We start from the raw sequence: 18,268 nt of genomic DNA on the forward strand, positions 1-18,268 counted from the left end.
AAAAACGTATATATACGTTTGGACCGTTTACGGGTTAAATGTACAGAAATGAGAGGTAGCTAAGTGAACAAGAGTACAGTTTTGTGTGTACATTAATACTTCAGATACATTCAGTGATCTTCAGTTAAGTGGGATTTCTTAAGCAGTTTCAAACTGACTCAGTATCTTCAATTTATGGATCGATTGACAGAGAGGGTGAAGATACAGGACAGTATTAGTTTCGGTAGAAATATGACTGAATAAGATAAGTAATTAATTTTCTATGGGAGTTTGTGGAAGACTGGAAGAACAGGGACGGAGTTAGATGAACTGGTTATGTTTGGTATAACGTAGTGTTGGTTTAGTTACATTAGGGAGATGAGGTGATTTTCAAGTATTGTTGCTTTTTGGTGGATGAAGTTGGGGCAAAACATTGTCATAAGTTTGTCTCTTTTGAGTGCAGTTACTTATGTATTGTGCCAGCCATGGTGCTGTGACTTATTCTTTGTGTATTATAATTTTAGAATGAACTGGAAGAAGTTACGGAGAAGCTATCGGAGATGGTTGCTCGTCAGTACTTGGTGACGCCACGAGGACAGATCATCGCTACCACCTTACTGGCACGACGCAGGAGACACAAGTTTGTACGGGCAGTGAGTAGAGGTCTGTTGCCCCCAGAAACTCCGCCTTCATTTCGTAGATCACGCAAGAGACGATTGCCTGGCCTTATGGGACTGGACCCAGCTGATGACGTGAGTTGTCGCTCCTACCAGTAGTTGTCATAGTCATTCATGTTTGGTTAGTTAATGGAGTTTAAAGTCTATCTACTACACTAGGATCATTAAGGCAGCATGTAACCCCTTCACTAATAGTCAAAAATATTTTAGGCCCTAAAATAGTAATTAAAGCAAACTCTTAGTGTATATACACTGAGACACTCACCTCTCAGTATATACACACAGACATACACCTCTCAGTATATATACAGTGAAAGACATACACCTCTCAGTGTATATACATTGAGAGGTGTAATTAGTTTTCACTAGTAGTTAGTAATGTAACTTTCACAAAGATATTAATGGCAATGTGTGGTGTAAATATTATGCAGAAAATTCGGAGTGTGGAAATTAGGAGAAGGTGTGGAGTTAATAAAAGTATTAGTCAGAGGGCAGAAGAGGGGTTGTTGAGGTGGTTTGGTCATTTAGAGAGAATGGATCACAGTAGAATGACATGGAAAGCATATAAATCTATAGGGGAAGGAAGGCGGGGTAGGGGTCGTCCTCGAAAGGGTTGGAGAGAGGGGGTAAAGGAGGTTTTGTGGGTAAGGGGCTTGGACTTCCAGCAAGCGTGCGTGAGCGTGTTAGATAGGAGTGAATGGAGACGAATGGTACTTGGGACCTGACGATCTGTTGGAGTGTGAGCAGGGTAATATTTAGTGAAGGGATTCAGGGAAACCGGTTATTTTCATATAGTCGGACTTGAGTCCTGGAAATGGGAAGTACAATGCCTGCACTTTAAAGGAGGGGTTTGGGATATTGGCAGTTTGGAGGGATATGTTGTGTATCTTTATATGTTTATGCTTCTAGACTGTTGTATTCTGAGCACCTCTGCAAAAACAGTGATAATGTGCGAGTGTGGTGAAAGTGTTGAATGATGATGAAAGTATTTTCTTTTTGGGGATTTTCTTTCTTTTTTGGGTCACCCTGCCTCGGTGGGAGACGGCCGACTTGTTGAAAAAAAAAAAAAAAAAAAAAAAAAATTATGATTTAGCTGCCTTGGTAGATTTATATGTTTTCATGCTTAATTTGTTAATGTGAACATAAATGAGATTACCTGTTTGATTAGGTTTTTGTTGATATCTGATGTTGGAGAGCAGTGTGTGGTGCCGGTATCAGTGAACATTTAAAATTTTGGAATTAGTGGTGTTGTGGAGTGAACAAGGTTATAATTGAGAGAGTTGGAAAGGAGTTGAGGAATGGGGTGAGTAGTGTGTGTGGAGATGAATGTGTTGATGAAGAGTAGGGCATAAAAGAGGCTTTAAAGTTGAGAATCGAGGTACACTGCAGCGGGCCTACTGGCCCATGCTGGGCAGGTCCTTCTCAAAACCAGCCACTAACACTCTCACTGTCCAGACCTCGAAATGAAACTTTGTCTCATTGTCCAAAATTTAAAAAAAAAAAATTATTTTTTCTGAAATGGTAGAGAATCTTTTTCTGAAGGTAATGACACCAAAAGTATGAAATGAGATGGAAAACTTACAGAATTACGCTGGAGCAAAGTTTGCAGTCTGGGCGAGTTCAAGCCCCACCCGTACCCTGGTTTTGTAGTTGTTTCTCTAGCATGCCTTCCATTCTGTCAATTGAGACCAAAAAATTGCCCATTCAACTACCCAATAAAATGATCAAAATTCAGTAATTTGGCCAGTTTTACATAAAATTAAAATATGCCAGTTTATTAATACAGTGGACCCCTGGTTTTTGTAATTAATCCATTCCAGAGAGAGTGATTAAACCCGAATCTGATGATTTCCGAATTAATTTTCCCCGTAAGAAATAATGTAAATCTAATTAATCCGTTTCAGATAACCAAAATTATTAAAAAAATGTTTTCTACATGAAATATACATTTACCTACACAGAAAACAATGATACATGAAGAATAAACCAATAATAACATCACACTTGCCTTTATTGATGACAAGGTGATGGGAGGAGGGGAGAGGGTGGAGGAGTTTACAGTTGTTTGGAAGGGGAATCCCCTTCCTTAAAGACTTCAGGTACCAAGTCCTTACCCTGGGTTACTTCCCTTCTTTGTTTTTTAATGCCACTAGGACCAGCTTGAGTCACTGGACCCCTGTCACTCAAAAAAGTGTTCCAGAGAGGTCTGTCTCTTACGTATGTTAGGAATTGTGTTGGGAGAAAGGACAAGATAGTGCCTTAGTATGACACTAATATCAGCTCTGTGGCTTATTTATCTAGCAAAATTCATATATGACATAATAAACAATATTAATAACATAGAAACATGATATATACAGTGGAGCCTCAAATTTCGAACTTAATCCTTTCCAGGAGCTAGTTCTAAATTCGAAGCAATATTTCCCATAAGAAATAATGGAAATACAATTAATCCATTCCAGAAACCCAAAAATATTCACAAAAAATACATTTTATAGATATCATTACATTATAGTTTTACATACACAGAACAAATATAGTGTACAATTATTAATAAATTTAAATAAACATCTAAAATAATATTTTTACTTACCTTTATTGAAGATTGGTGATGGCATCTGGAAGATAGGGAGGAGGAGAGAGGGAGTTGGGGTTAGTGTTTGGCAGGGGAATCCCCCTCTATTAGGACTTTAGGTATCAAAGCCCTCTCTGGGGTTACTTCCCTTCTCTGTCTTTTAATGCCACTAGGACCAGAAGCCCTCTCTGGGGTTACTTCCCTTCTCTGTCTTTTATTGCCACTAGGACCAGCTTGAGAGTCACTGGACCCCTGTCTCACAAAATAATTGCCCACAGTCCTCTGTTTCTGGCGCCTCTAAGATTTCCCTAAAATGGAACATGGTTCTGTCACTGAACTTGTTGTGAAGATGGCTTGTTTCAGCTTGCTCAGGGTGGTACTTCTGCACAAACATTTGAACATCATTCCACTGGCACAAATCTCCTTAATCTTTGAAGAAGGCACCTCATCCACTCCCTCTTCCTCCTCCTCTGAAGCAAGTTCCTGAGCTGTGGTCTGATACTGTTCCAGATGAAGCTCTTCCAGCTTTTCACTGGTTAGCTCTTCCAGCTCTTCAGTGGTTAGCTCTTCCAGCTCTTCAGTGGTTAGCTCTTCCCTGTGGTCCTTCACCAACTCTTCCACATCCTCGCCACTCACTTCACATCTATGGTGTTTTTTACTTTCTTTACCACAGGGGTACCACTAGCAAGTTTCTTTGGGCCCATGGCAGCTTATTTCACAGTCCCACAAGCACTAAACACAATGAATTAATCGTTTGAATGAGACTGCAGGTTAGTGTTCACTCAAGCATCAACAAAGCCAGACAGGCTCACGGCACCTGCACGGGGACACGGACAGAGCAGGCTGGCGGACAGGTCTGGTACCTGGCGGTTCGATAAAAGGAGCGAGTTCGATAATGGGGACAAAGTTGGTTCGAAAAAAGCAGTTGATTTTCGAAGAGTTCGATAAGCGATATGTTTGAAATTTGAGGTTCCACTGTACTCTAGAATGAATAAAATATGACATTAAGAATGTCACAAGTGGTGGTGTGTTGTTTGTTGTTGGGTGTATAAAGGCCACTGAAAAATAAGCCTTACATAGTGGTGGTGAAGGCAGCAGCAAGAGGCAACAGAGGCAGTGGTGTTAGTCAGTTGCCCTATATACCTCCAACAACAATGGAGGAGTCAGTTTTGTGCTGTCCTTTTTCTACTGATTAATCGCTTAACTTACTTGTTGCACTGTTAATGCTACACTTTATCGCTGGCTGGCGCTATAGCCTTTATCGACTCCTGCTGCTTTAGTATCATATATATTGCAGAATCACTGAAAAAGACACATTCACCCCTCTCTCTCAGCCCTTTACCAAAGGGCTGGCTGGCACTAGGAACTTTCTTTGGGCCCATGCTGGTTTATTTAGCAGTTGCAAGCACTAAAAAGAATGGAATAATATGAAATGTATCGTATGAACGCGTGGGATCATGATCACTGGCTGCTGTTGCCTTATGGATGCGTTCAGGACAAATGACTATTACCGAGTTAAGTGAAGATCACCGAGTCAATATTTTGACGAAAAAACATTACTTGTTCCAAATATTATGAAATCCGACGACGACGTAATCCGGGGGTCCACTGTAGTCCAGAACAAGCAATGTAGACATTGTTGGCACTAAAACAAAATTTCTTTTGTTCATTGGTCACATTTCTAGGCCTCCCCAGGCCTCCCCAGGCCTTCCCAGGCCTTCCCAGGCCTCCCTGGCCTCTCCAGACCTCCCCTAGCCTCCCCAGGCCTCCTCAGGCCTCCTCAGGCCTTTCCAGGACTCCCCAGGCCACCCCAGGACTCCCCAAGCCTCCCCAGGCCTTCCCAAGCCTCCCCAGGCCTTCCCAAGTCTCCCCAGGCCTTCCCAAGCCTCCCCAAACCTCCTCAGGCCTCAGCAGGACTCCCCAGGCCTCCTCAGTCCTCTCCTATATTACAGTTGATTTTCATTTTGAATTCTTATTCACAAAAAATAGAAGATTTACTCTGTTTCTCTGATAATAAAATATAACTAGGAAAGGAAACTGTATATAGAGGAACTTTATAAGAAGTAACTGTATATAAAGGAGCTTTATAAGAGAGGTGACTGTATATAGATGAGCTTTATAAGAGAACTGACTGCATGTAGAGGAGCTTTATAAGAGAGGTGACTGTACTTCATGTCTTTTTCTACCTGGTCATTTACCCTGAATGTTTACATTGAGATTCATTATAGCGCCTTCCACTGTACCTTAGCCAGGTATGTTCACCACTGTTCCACTTCACCTAGTATCTCTTCCTACTATAAATATTATTTCTCAGTGTAAAACAGGATTTGAACCTGTGCTCACTGCAGAAAAGGTGCACAACCAGGCAGAAGTACTGTGCACCTTGATGTGGAGCACTCAGCAGGTTTGAATCCTGATCCAGACTGAGAGATGATGTTTGTAAATAATTGTGCTCATTTGTGAAGTGTCAAGCTTACCTACTATGTATATACAGAGGGGAGGAGGAGGGGGGTAGTGTCAAGCTTACCTACTATGTATATACAGAGGGGAGGAGGAGGGGGGTAGCTGTTGGGAGGGATTCTTTATCTTTACAAATTTTTCATTAAAAATTAGTGAAGCAGAGTTGTTATGGTTATATTTTTTTTTGTTTTAAGATGCAAGGTCGTCTCCCACCGTGGTGAGTCATGACTGTTAGGTTAATGCTGCCAGCATCTTCCACCATAGAGAGTTATGACTGTGTTAGGTTAAGGGTAATCTCAGTGATGTTAATGTGTTCATGCCTGACCTCCACCACTAGCATGCTTATAAATGTGTACTATGTAATTGAATAAACAGAGAATAAATAGGGACTCAAATTGTGGTCCTGTAGTATACCTGGAGCAACACATTAACCACTCAGCCAAAATTTACAAATAGGATGATTTTACAAGCTTTGTGGTTGATCGACTCATGAAATAATAACACAGTAGGAAACAAACCAGGAAACACGTGGGCTTAGAAGCCATGGCAAGTGGCTTACACACTGGCCTAGAGTGTTACAGCTCACTTGCCATAGGTTCAAACCCCAACCATTCCTGTTTTTTTTTTTTCTGTGGTTGATTGGTTGCACCATTGTTCCAGTCCCATCCCTTCTCGTTTCTTCATTACCAGTCATTTATTACACCTTACCTTCGACTATACAGGTGATCCTCGACTTGCGATGGGGTCACGTTCCGAAGAATTCATTGTAAGTCAAAAATATCGTAAGTCGAATATGAATGATATAAATAAATAACTACTGTCACTTAATGAGTAAATAAGCAAATAATTACTATAACTAAATACCAATATTGAAAAGTAAATAAATGAATACAAATTTATCCTGGCAGATTGATGTAAAGTCAGATATAATGATGTTCACTTAACTGAAATTTACTCTAGAAAAGTGGCATAAGGGCGAATTTGGCATAAGCCGAAATGACATACAGCGGCGTACGACTGTACACTGCATGTTCACCGGCATTATTTTGCACCAGTTATCTGAAAGTTCATTTTTTTCTGTACTGTTTAACCCTTAAGCTGTCCGAACGTAGATCTACGTTCACTCGAGTAGTGCTCTGAGCGTAGATCTCCGTTTTATTTTACATTTGAAGGCATGTAAAAATAAAACATAGATCCACGTTTGGAGCGCTACGCAAGTGAACGTAGATCTACATTTGGACAATTTAAGGGTTAACTTGTGTGGGTTTAGTGCTTGTTCTTGTACAGTAATGATGATAAACACTTGATTGCTGATATAATGATAATTAATTACACACAATGCTTTTATCTCACTCAAAATTATTATTGTGGTTTATAAGATTGTTAGTTTTGGTGTTCAGTGAAAGTGATGATGTTATCACTGCTGACACTGTTGTTCCACCAGTGCTGACACTGTTGTTCCACCAGTGCTGACACTGTTGTTCCACCAGTGCTGACACTGTTGTTCCTCCAGTGATGGTACTGTTGTTCCACCAGTGCTGACACTGTTGTTCCACCAGTGCTGACACTGTTGTTCCACCAGTGCTGACACTGTTGTTCCACCAGTGCTGACACTGTTGTTCCACCAGTGCTGACACTGTTGTTCCACCAGTGCTGACACTGTTGTTCCACCAGTGCTGACACTGTTGTTCCTCCAGTGATGGTACTGTTGTTCCACCAGTGATGGTACTGTTGTTCCACCAGTGCTGACACTGTTGTTCCACCAGTGATGGTACCATTGTTCCACCAGTGATAGTACTGTTGTTCCACCAGTGCTGACACTGTTGTTCCACCAGTGCTGACACTGTTGTTCCACCAGTGCTGACACTGTTGTTCCACCAGTGATGGTACCATTGTTCCACCAGTGCTGACACTGTTGTTCCACCAGTGCTGACACTGTTGTTCCACCAGTGATGGTACTGTTGTTCCACCAGTGCTGACACTGTTGTTCCACCAGTGATGGTACCATTGTTCCACCAGTGCTGACACTGTTGTTCCACCAGTGCTGACACTGTTGTTCCACCAGTGCTGACACTGTTGTTCCACCAGTGCTGACACTGTTGTTCCTCCAGTGATGGTACTGTTGTTCCACCAGTGATGGTACTGTTGTTCCACCAGTGCTGACACTGTTGTTCCACCAGTGATGGTACCATTGTTCCACCAGTGATGTTACTGTTGTTCCACCAGTGATGGTACTGTTGTTTCTCCAGTGATGGTACTGTTGTTTCACTAGTGATGGTACTGTTGTTCCACCAGTGCTGATACTGTTGTTCCACCAGTGATGGTACTGTTGTTTCTCCAGTGATGGTACTGTTGTTTCACTAGTGATAGTACTGTTGTTCCACTAGTGATGGTACTGTTGTTCCACCAGTGCAGTGTCTGCAATGGAAGACACTGTCATGCAGATTCGGGTGTCATCTGCAAAGGAAGACACGGTGCTGTGGCTGACATCCTTGTCTATGTTGGATATGAGGATGAGGAACAAGATGGGAGGGAGTACTGTGCCTTGTGGAACAGCTTTTCACCGTAGCTGCCTCGGACTTTACTCTGTTGATGACTACTCTCTGTGTTCTGATAGTGAGGAAATTACAGATCCATCGACCGACTTTTCCTGTTATTCCTTTAGCACGCATTTTATGCGCTATTATGCCATGGTCACACTTGTCGAAGGCTTTTGCAAAGTCTGTATATATTACATCTGCATTCTTTTTGTCTTCTAGTGCATCTAGGACTTTGTCGTAGTGATCCAATAGTTGAGACAGACAGGAGCGACCTGTTCTAAACCCATGTTGCCCTGGGTTGTGTAACTGATGGGTTTCTAGATGGGTGGTGATCTTGCTTCTTAGGACCCTTTCAAAGATTTTTATGATATGGGATGTTAGTGCTATCGGTCTGTAGTTCTTTGCTGTTGCTTTACTGCCCCCTTTGTGGAGTGGGGCTATGTCTGTTGTTTTTAGTAACTGTGGGACGACCCCCGTGTCCATGCTCCCTCTCCATAGGATGGAAAAGGCTCGTGATAGGGGCTTCTTGCAGTTCTTGATGAACACGGAGTTCCATGAGTCTGGCCCTGGGGCAGAGTGCATGGGCATGTCATTTATCGCCTGTTCGAAGTCATTTGGCGTCAGGATAACATCGGATAGGCTTGTGTTAACCAAATTCTGTGGCTCTCTCATAAAAAATTCATTTTGATCTTCGACTCTCAGTCTGGTTAGCGGCTTGCTAAAAACTGAGTCATATTGGGACTTGAGTAGCTCACTCATTTCCTTGCTGTCAGCTGTGTAGGACCCATCTTGTTTAAGTAGGGGCCCAATACTGGACGTTGTTCTCGACTTTGATTTGGCATAGAAGAAATACTTTGGGTTTCTTTCGATTTCATTTATGGCTTTTAGTTCTTCCCGCGATTCCTGACTCCTATAAGATTCCTTTAGCTTAAGTTCGATGCTTGCTATTTCTCTGACCAGTGTCTCCCTACGCATTTCAGATATATTGACCTCTTTTAGCCGCTCTTGTTATTCATTTCTGTCGCCTGTAAAGGGAGCGCCTGTCTCTTTCTATTTTACATCTACTCCTCCTTTTTCTTAGAGGAATAAGCCTTGTGCATGCATCGAGTGCCACCAAGTTAATCTGTTCTAGGCATAAGTTGGGGTCTGTGTTGCTTAGTATATCTTCCCAGCTTATATCGGTTAGGACTTGGTTTACTTGGTCCCACTTTATGTTTTTGTTATTTAAGTTGAATTTGGTGAATGCTCCCTCGTGACTAATCTCATTATGTCAGTCTGGGGCTCCACGCATACATGTCTGAACCTCAATTATGTCAGTTAGTTCTCTTATAAAGCTCCTCTATATACAGTCAGTTCTCTTATAAAGCTCCTCTATATACATTCATCTCTCTTATAAAGCTCCTATACCTTAAAGCCAGTACCACCATAAAGCCTGTACCACCATAAAGCCAGTACCACAATAAAGCCAGTACCACAGTAAAGCCAGTACTGCCACCATAAAGCTAGTATACCACAATAAAGCCAGCCACAACCTTTTCACTTGCCAGTACATATAAAAGCCTACAAATGTGTACACTATCATTTGTTAAATGCACAGGAGTACTAGGCCTAAAAAATGAAATGAAATAAAAAATTATAAATAAAAAAAAATCGTCTTAAGAGCCAGAGCACGCACTGGAAATAATAAACATGAATGTACATGAAAAGTACCAAAATAACAAAAAAGGCACAATACCATGACTGGAACGATGCACAAATAACCCGCACATAGAAGAGAGAAGCTCACGACAACGTTTCGGTTCGACGTGGACCATTTACAAAGTCACACTAACCACTACCTCTTCCTGCCTATATATAGCCGTCCTGCTCCACTTCTGGTTAGTGTGACTTTGTAAATGGTCCAAGTCGGACCGAAACGTCATCGTAAGGTTCTCTCTTCTATGTGCGGGTTATTTGTATAAAAACGCCAAGTTAGTGAGGTGCCTTAAAGCAAGGTGTGCCTTTATTTGCTGCTCAGTTTTTGATGCCCTTGTTGAATTGCATTTGCAAAAGATTTCACTGTATGCTCTTGCATTATAGGAGAGTTTACTGTACGGCCGGTCCTCGACTTATGTTGGGGTTATGTTCCGGTGAACCAATTATAAGTCGAAAATATCCCAAGTTGAAAATATCCTAAGTTGAAAATATGCCAAGTCGAAAATATCCTAGATCGAAAATATCACATCGAAAATATCATAAGTCTAAGATATTGTAAGTCAAAAATACAAGTAAAAAATATTATAAATCAAAAATATTGTGAATAGAAAATATCATAAGTCAAATGTAAATATGATGTGTTAAATAAGTGAATAAATAACTACTGTGTCTGGATAAGTCAGTAAAATAACTACCATAACTAACTAAATGCCAGTATTGAAAAGTAAATAAATGAATACGAGTTAGGGACTTGCTACCTTCATGCTGGGTAATTATCTTAAGTTTCATCTCCAAAGTATAATTGCTTTTGCACCATTGTAAAGTCAAAATATGTTAAGCCGAAATATTGTAAGTCAAACCATTATAAGTCGAACCATTGTTAGTTAAACCATCATAAGTCGAACCATCATAAGTCGAACCATCATAAGTCAAACCTTCAGATCTTGAACCTTCATAAGCCGAACCATTGTAAGTCGACTCATTGTAAGTCAAACCTTCGTAAGTCGAATCTTGTAAATCAAAATACTGTAAGTCAAAATGTCGTAAGCCGAACTATCATAAGTCGAACCTTTGTAAGTTGAACCATTGTAAGTCGAAATATTGTAAGTCGAACCGCCATAAGTTGAACCATCCTAAGTTGAACCATCATAAGTCAAGCCATTGTAAATTGAAATATCGTAAGTCGAACCACTGTAAGTCGAAGTTGAGCCATCGTAAATCGAACCTTTTAAGTCGAACCATTGTAAAGCAAGCCATTTTAAGTCAAGGAGCACCTGTATTTTGTTAAATTAACACTTGTGGTCAATATTTGCACATATAATCCAAGGGTAAACTCTAAGTTCATTAGGAATGCTTATATGTTAATATTCTTATTTTGATTATCATTTTGTTGTTATTGTCATTTTTGTTCCTATTCCTCCCTGGCTTAAACTTATAGGTAGTTGATGGTGATGGTAGTGGTGAAGGGGAGGGTGATATGGATGTTGTGCTGATGGTGTACCTTGGTCTTGAATCCTAACAGTTTGTCTGCTGCTACCAACACTTCCTCTGCTCTGCCTTCTCGAGATGAACAAGTAAGCATGACTGTGTGCACGCCAGAGCTCTCCTTGCGCTCGACGTTTCGACCTGTGTAGAGCTTTAGCAAGTCTCTCGAAATTATTATTACATGATTGGGAACAAATTGGGGAAGAATGTGGACTCAAACCCATGGAAAGTGAGCCCTAAAACTCTCTTGCCTTGGGTTCAAACCTTGGCCGTTCCCAGGTTTCTTGAGCAAGTCATTGGATAAAGCTCTAAATAAAGCGAAACATCGAATATCAATGAAGTTCTGCACTGTACTGTTTCTTTTCATAAGTGAAAGCTTGATTTAACAGACCCTGTTTTAACATGTTACAAATCTGTGGGCGGACAATGTTGAGAAGCAAATGATAGTCTATCAAATCTGGGATTCTAGCGATCTTGGGAAAACATTCTCACAGTTCGAATTTGATGAACATTCAGTGTTAGCAGATGCTCCCTCCTTATCAATCTGTCAAATTGAAGGCTTGATCTACTCGTTGGCAAGTCTTGCCGCTCGGCGTGAGTGAGAATGAGTGTTGTTTCTTCATGATTGAGAGGTACCAGCCTAAATAAGAATGTGTGTGAATTAGCACTTGGGAAAAATTTAATTGTTTGTTTACTGGCAGATGTTTGTGGCATGTGTGACGGCAGAAAACATTTAGTGAGGAGCAAGACTTGGCATATGCATGTGTATTTAAAGATGGGATACACAGGTGTACTACAGCAGTAAAGATGGGATACACAGGTGTACTACAGCAGTAAAGATAGGATACACAGGTGTACTACAGCAGTAAAGATGGATTAACAGGTGTATTACACTATTAAAGACTGGCTTTAATTGTAACAACTTTCCACTCTGTGTAAAATTTTATCTGCTCTATTCTCTTTCCTTCAGCTCAAGCTTTCACATAGACAATGTATCAGTGATAGGTGAGCTTTTCCATTAGAAAGCTCACTTGTGAGAGGAACATAGAGTGTAAAGTATGCTTTGCTGTGAGTGTATATACAGGCAGGCCCCACTTGACAGTGCTTTGCTTTAGGGTGTTTTGCTAATGCAGCAGTTTTCAGTTATACCCGTTCTTCATTTATTCAGACTTCTTATAATATATTCATCACTCACTGTAAGCTAAGGACAAAAATATTTTAAGGTAAGTAATGTGTGTACTGTATATACATTTTATAGGCCTAACTCTATTGTTCATTTGCTATATGATAGTGTAAACATATTATCAGGCTTTTATATGCCTTTGAAAGTGAAACAAGTCTGTTTCACTGTGCAGTGATTTTCATTTTACAGCAGTAAACTGAAACCTAACTTGCTGTATAAGCAGAGCCCTCCTGTACAGCAGTAACTCAGAACTTAACTTGCTGTATAAGCAGAGCTCTCCTGTACAGCAGTAACTCAGAACTTAACCTACTGTATAAGCAGAGCTCTCCTGTACAGCAGTAACTCAGAACTTAACTTACTGTATAAGCAGAGCTCTCCTGTACAGCAGTAACTCAGAACTTAACCTGCTGTATAAGCAGAGCCCTCCTGTACAGCAGTAACTCAGAACTTAACCTGCTGTATAAGCAGAGCTCTCCTGTACAGCAGTAACTCAGAACTTAACCTGCTGTATAAGCAGAGCTCTCCTGTACAGCAGTAACTCAGAACTTAACCTGCTGTATAAGCAGAGCCCTCCTGTACAGCAGTAACTCAGAACTTAACCTGCTGTATAAGCAGAGCTCTCCTGTACAGCAGTAACTCAGAACTTAACCTGCTGTATAAGCAGAGCTCTCCTGTACAGCAGTAACTCAGAACTTAACCTGCTGTATAAGCAGAGCCCTCCTGTACAGCAGTAACTCAGAACTTAACTTGCTGTATAAGCAGAGCTCTCCTGTACAGCAGTAACTCAGAACTTAACCTACTGTATAAGCAGAGCCCTCCTGTACTGCAGTACAGGAGGGCCCTGCTGTACAGCAGTAGGCTTTGCAGTGGATCAAGGCCTGATCAGCCAGGGTGTTACTGCTGGCAATACAATGTAGGAACCACAGCCCGGCTGGTCAGGAGTAAATGGCTTGCTGAAACCTGTGTGAACAATATTGTCATTAATAAAGGCATGACCTCCACTACTCAGCCCGTAGTTGTTCAAGTGCCACAGGGAAGTGTCGTAATAATAATAATAATAATAATAATAATAATAATAATAATAATAATAATACAGTGGACCCCCGACTAACGATATTATTTCAATCCAGAAGTCTGTTCAGGTGCCTTTATAGACCGAATTTGTTCCCATAAGGAATATTGTGATTTAGATTAGTCCGTTTCACAACCCCAAAAATACACCTACAAAAGCACTTACAAAAATACACTTACATAATTAGTCAAGTTGGGAGCTGATCGTTAGTCGGAGGTCCACTGTAATAATAATTTTATTTTAGTATGATACATGTTTGTACAAAGAAGTGTAATAATTGGGTGAACATACCAAAAGCTCCTTTATATGCAGAGCATTTTGGGCAAACTTAAGACTAACTTAAGATTAATAAGGCAACAACAGTGTTGTCATTGTAAATATGGTCATTAGGTGAGTTACAATGAATTCAAGAAAATTGAATATTCTGTTAGTTCATTGTATATGGCTTTAATAAGTTAGGTAGAGAAGAATTAGTTTTGATATAGTATATAAAAAATACAGTATTACAATTTAAAACAATGAAGTTGAAACAATTTTAAGTTTGAAGTAGTGAAGTTTAAGTTTGTAGTAGTGAAGTTTAAGTTTGTAGTAGTGAAGTTTAAGTTTGTAGTAGTGAAGTTTAAGTTTGTAGTAGTGAAGTTTAAGTTTGTAGTAGTGAAGTTTAAGTTTGTAGTAGTGAAGTTTAAGTTTGTAGTAGTGAAGTTTAAGTTTGTAGTAGTGAAGAGCTCTGTTCCACAAGGCACAGTACTTGCCCCTATCCTGTTCCTCATCCTCATATCAGACATAGACAGAGATATACACCATAGCACTGTATCATCCTTTGCAGATGATACAAGGATCTGCATGAGAGTGTCATCTATTGAGGACACGGCAAATCTCCAAGAAGATATAAACCAAGTTTTGCAGTGGGCAACGGAGAACACTATGATGTTCAATGAGGACAAATTCCAACTACTCTCTTATGGAAAACTGGAGGAAATAATAGCAAGGACTGAGTATACTACAAACTCTAATCATACAGTAGAGTGGAAAAGTAATGTGAAGGACCTGGGTGTGATAAAGTCCAAAGACCTCACCTTCAAGGACCACAACAATGCCACTATCACATCTGCTAGGAAACTGATAGGATGGATAATGAGAACATTCAAGACAAGAGATGCTAAGCCAGTGAGGATCCTTTTTAAATCACTTGTTCTCTCTAGGCTGGAATACTGCTGTACATTAACATCCCCATTCAAGGCAGGTGAAATTGCAGATCTAGAGAATGTACAGAGAACCTTTACTGCACATATAAGTTCCATCATACACGTTAAGTGCTGGGAATGCCTGGAAGCACTTGACTTGTACTCATTGGAGTGCAGGCAAGAGGGATATATCATAATCTACACCTGGAAGATTCTGGAGGGACTGGTTCTTAATCTGCAAACAGAAGTCACTCTCTATGAAAGCAAAAGACTTGACAGGCGATGCAACATACCCCCAGTGAAAAGTAGGCGCACCCCTGGTACACTAAGAGAAAACACAGTAAGTGTCTGGGGCCCAAGATTGTTCAACAGCCTCCCACCAGCCTCCACCAGCTGACAGTATACAGTGGAACCTTGGTTGTTGAATTAACTAGCTGTTGAACAAATTGGTTTTTGAACAAAAAATTCGGTTCTAAGTTTCGTACCTGGTCTTGGTTGTTGACCAACAACGCTGGGATCAGGTGATCACTAGAGTCCACAGTGTGGGGTCTCAGTCAGTATAGCGACTAAGGCACGTGCTGTAAACATCTCTTGAGCTCTTGCTGTGCATCTTGTGAAGGTAATGAAACCAAAGGTATAAAATTTGATGGAAAACTTACAGAATTACACTATTGTGAAGTTAATGATGTCTGCAATATTTACGCATCAGTGATTTCGGCCACTTTGAGCCCTATTTTGGGCCAATTTCATTGTTCTAGTCGACCAAACTCATAGCTATTTTGCTAGAACTCCTTTTATTCTATCGACTGAGTGCAAGGAACTACCCATTTACCTGTTATCAACTACCCAATAAAATGATCTGAAATTATTAATTTGGTCAATTTCACACAAAATTCAAGAAAGGCCAATTTCAAAATAGGGTCCAGCATAAACAGTGCAGACATTCCTGGCACTAAAATAACATTTTCTCTGTTCATTAGTCATGTCTCCAGCCCCTCTTATGTTATGCTTGCTTTTTATTTTGAATTTTTATTCACACAAAAAATAAGATGATTTACTGTTACTCAGACTACTGCATTATTGTAATAATTGTATAAATAATATAAGTGCATTTGTGAAAGCATATTAGACCCATCAATTGATGTGTACAGTGGACCCCCAACTTACGATGTCCTCAACCTACGTTAAACCGACTTACGATGATTGTCAGCATAAAAATTTGACCCCGACATACGTTGAAAAACTCGACTTAAATCATTCATCCCGTATGCGTCCACGCGTCTGTCTGGCCTGAGCGCCTCAGCTGAGCTAGTGTGACATTGTTTACAAGCTGGGGTGGACGGTTGCACGCATACATTCGATAAATTTTGTATTATACCAGTGTTTTTAGTGCTTGTAACTGCTAAATAAGCCACCATGAGCCCAAAGAAAGCTTCTAGTGCCAACCCTGTGGTAAAAAGGGTGAGAAATACTATCGTACCACAGTCAGCTGCTGCTGCACCAAGGTCAGCTGTACTACACGAAGATGTGGAGAGACTGTTATTGGTGTGGCTTATCGAGAATACCAAGAAACAATTAACCCCAGAGGGTTAGCTACCCAGGATAACCCAAGAAAGTCAGTGTGTCATCGAGGACTGTCTAACTTATTTCCATTGGGGTCCTTAACCCTTAAACTGTCCAAACATAGATCTACATTCACATGTGTAGCGCTCCAAAAGTAGATCTACGTTTTTTACATATTTTCAAATACAGTGGACCCCCGCTTAACGATCACCTCCAAATGCGACCAATTATGTAAGTGTATTTATGTAAGTGCTTTTGTACGTGTATGTTTGGGGGTCTGAAATGGACTAATCTATTTCACAATATTCCTTATGGGAAAAAATTCGGTCAGTACTGGCACCTGAACATACTACTGGAATGAAAAAAGTTCGTTAACCGGGGGTCCACTGTATATAAAAAAAAAGTAGATCAAAGTTTTTTTTACATGCTTTCAAATGTAAAAAAAAAAAATCTACATTTTTTTACATATTTTCAAATGTTGAAAAAATGTAGATCTACGTTTGGACAGTTTAAGGGTTAATCTTATCCCCCAGGATGCAACCCACACCAGTTGATTAACTCCCAGGTGAACAGGAAAAAATGCCTGAAACTAGTGCTCATATTGGTGAATTTAAGGCCAGCAAAGGTTGGTTTGAGAGATTTAAGAATTGTAGTGGCATACACAGTGTGGTAAAGCTTGTTCTGGAAGAAAATGCCAAACAGGACCTACAGTACTCAGGAGGAAAAGGCACTCCCAGGACACAGTGTCTCATCAGTCATCACTACATCTTCAATAAAGGTAAGTGTTATTTATTCTTCATTTAGTACACTAGTACATGCACAATATATATTGTGTATGTATCATCTTTTTTGTGTGTAGGAAAATGTATATTTCGTGTGGTAAAATTTTTTTTTCATACTTTTGGGTGTCTTGAACGGATTAATTTGATTTCCATTATTTCTTATGGGGAAAATTAATTCGACTTACGATAATTTTATCTTACGATGTGCTCTCAGGAATGGATTAATATCATAAGTCAGGGGTCCACTGTATTGGATGCATGACATGATTTGTTTACTCTTGAACATTGGCAAAATCGAACATTTCTGCTACTTTGAGCTCAGTTTCAAGCTATGTTTAGTCTTTAAACCATTGAAAACCATCTATATTTCTGTAATATATATCTTCCATTCTATCAAATGAGACCAAGAAAACAAGAATACAATCAGAAATACCACATGACAATGCACCACAGTGTCGCTGTTTTAAACCAAAAACATGGTCACAGTTTTTTTTTCTCATTATGCACCGCATGCTGCAGGATATTTTTTATATTGCGCACGCTGACCATACAGACCCATTCTCTCACATGCAGGTCTACTAACTTTCTCCTGCAAGATTTGAAGCCACCAGAATTTTGCCAATACCTCTCTGACACGTAAGAGGCAGTTAAATTTTCATTTACTGTACAGTATTTCAGTTAAATTTTCATTTAGTATTCATTTTTACAGTTTCTGTCTGCTGTATAATTTTATACATTGTTTTATGTAGTAGTTAATACATTATTATTAATAAATTATTATACTGTCATTTGGGGTCTGGAACGGATTAAATCTGTTTACGTTATTCTTTATGGGAAAAATTTATTTGGTTATCTAACTGATATCTGGAACTAATTAAGTTCGACAACCGAGGTTCCACTGTATAGATGAGCTTTACAAGAGAACTGACTGTATATAGAGGAGCTTTATAAGTGAACTGACTGTATATAGAGGAGCTTTATAAGAGAACTGACTGTATATAGAGGAGCTTCATAAGTGAACTGACTGTATATAGAGGAGCTTTATAAGAGAACTGACTGTATATAGAGGAGCT

The 18,268-nt window shown here is 40.0% G+C and overlaps 1 protein-coding gene across 2 annotated transcripts in view; it reads left to right on the top strand.

The window, feature by feature from the left end:
* LOC128703391 (ankyrin repeat and IBR domain-containing protein 1) overlaps positions 1-18,268 on the top strand; it is a 119,495-nt gene that overhangs the window by 58,393 nt on the left and 42,834 nt on the right. For both annotated transcript variants that reach the window (XM_053798026.2, XM_070104668.1), the window contains exon 14: positions 504-731. In XM_053798026.2, coding sequence (XP_053654001.2) covers positions 504-731 — 228 coding nt within the window. The remainder of the gene's footprint in view (positions 1-503; positions 732-18,268) is intronic.

The sequence above is a fragment of the Cherax quadricarinatus genome, chromosome 93 (genome assembly GCF_038502225.1).
Source record: "Cherax quadricarinatus isolate ZL_2023a chromosome 93, ASM3850222v1, whole genome shotgun sequence".
Lineage (NCBI taxonomy): Eukaryota > Metazoa > Arthropoda > Malacostraca > Decapoda > Parastacidae > Cherax > Cherax quadricarinatus.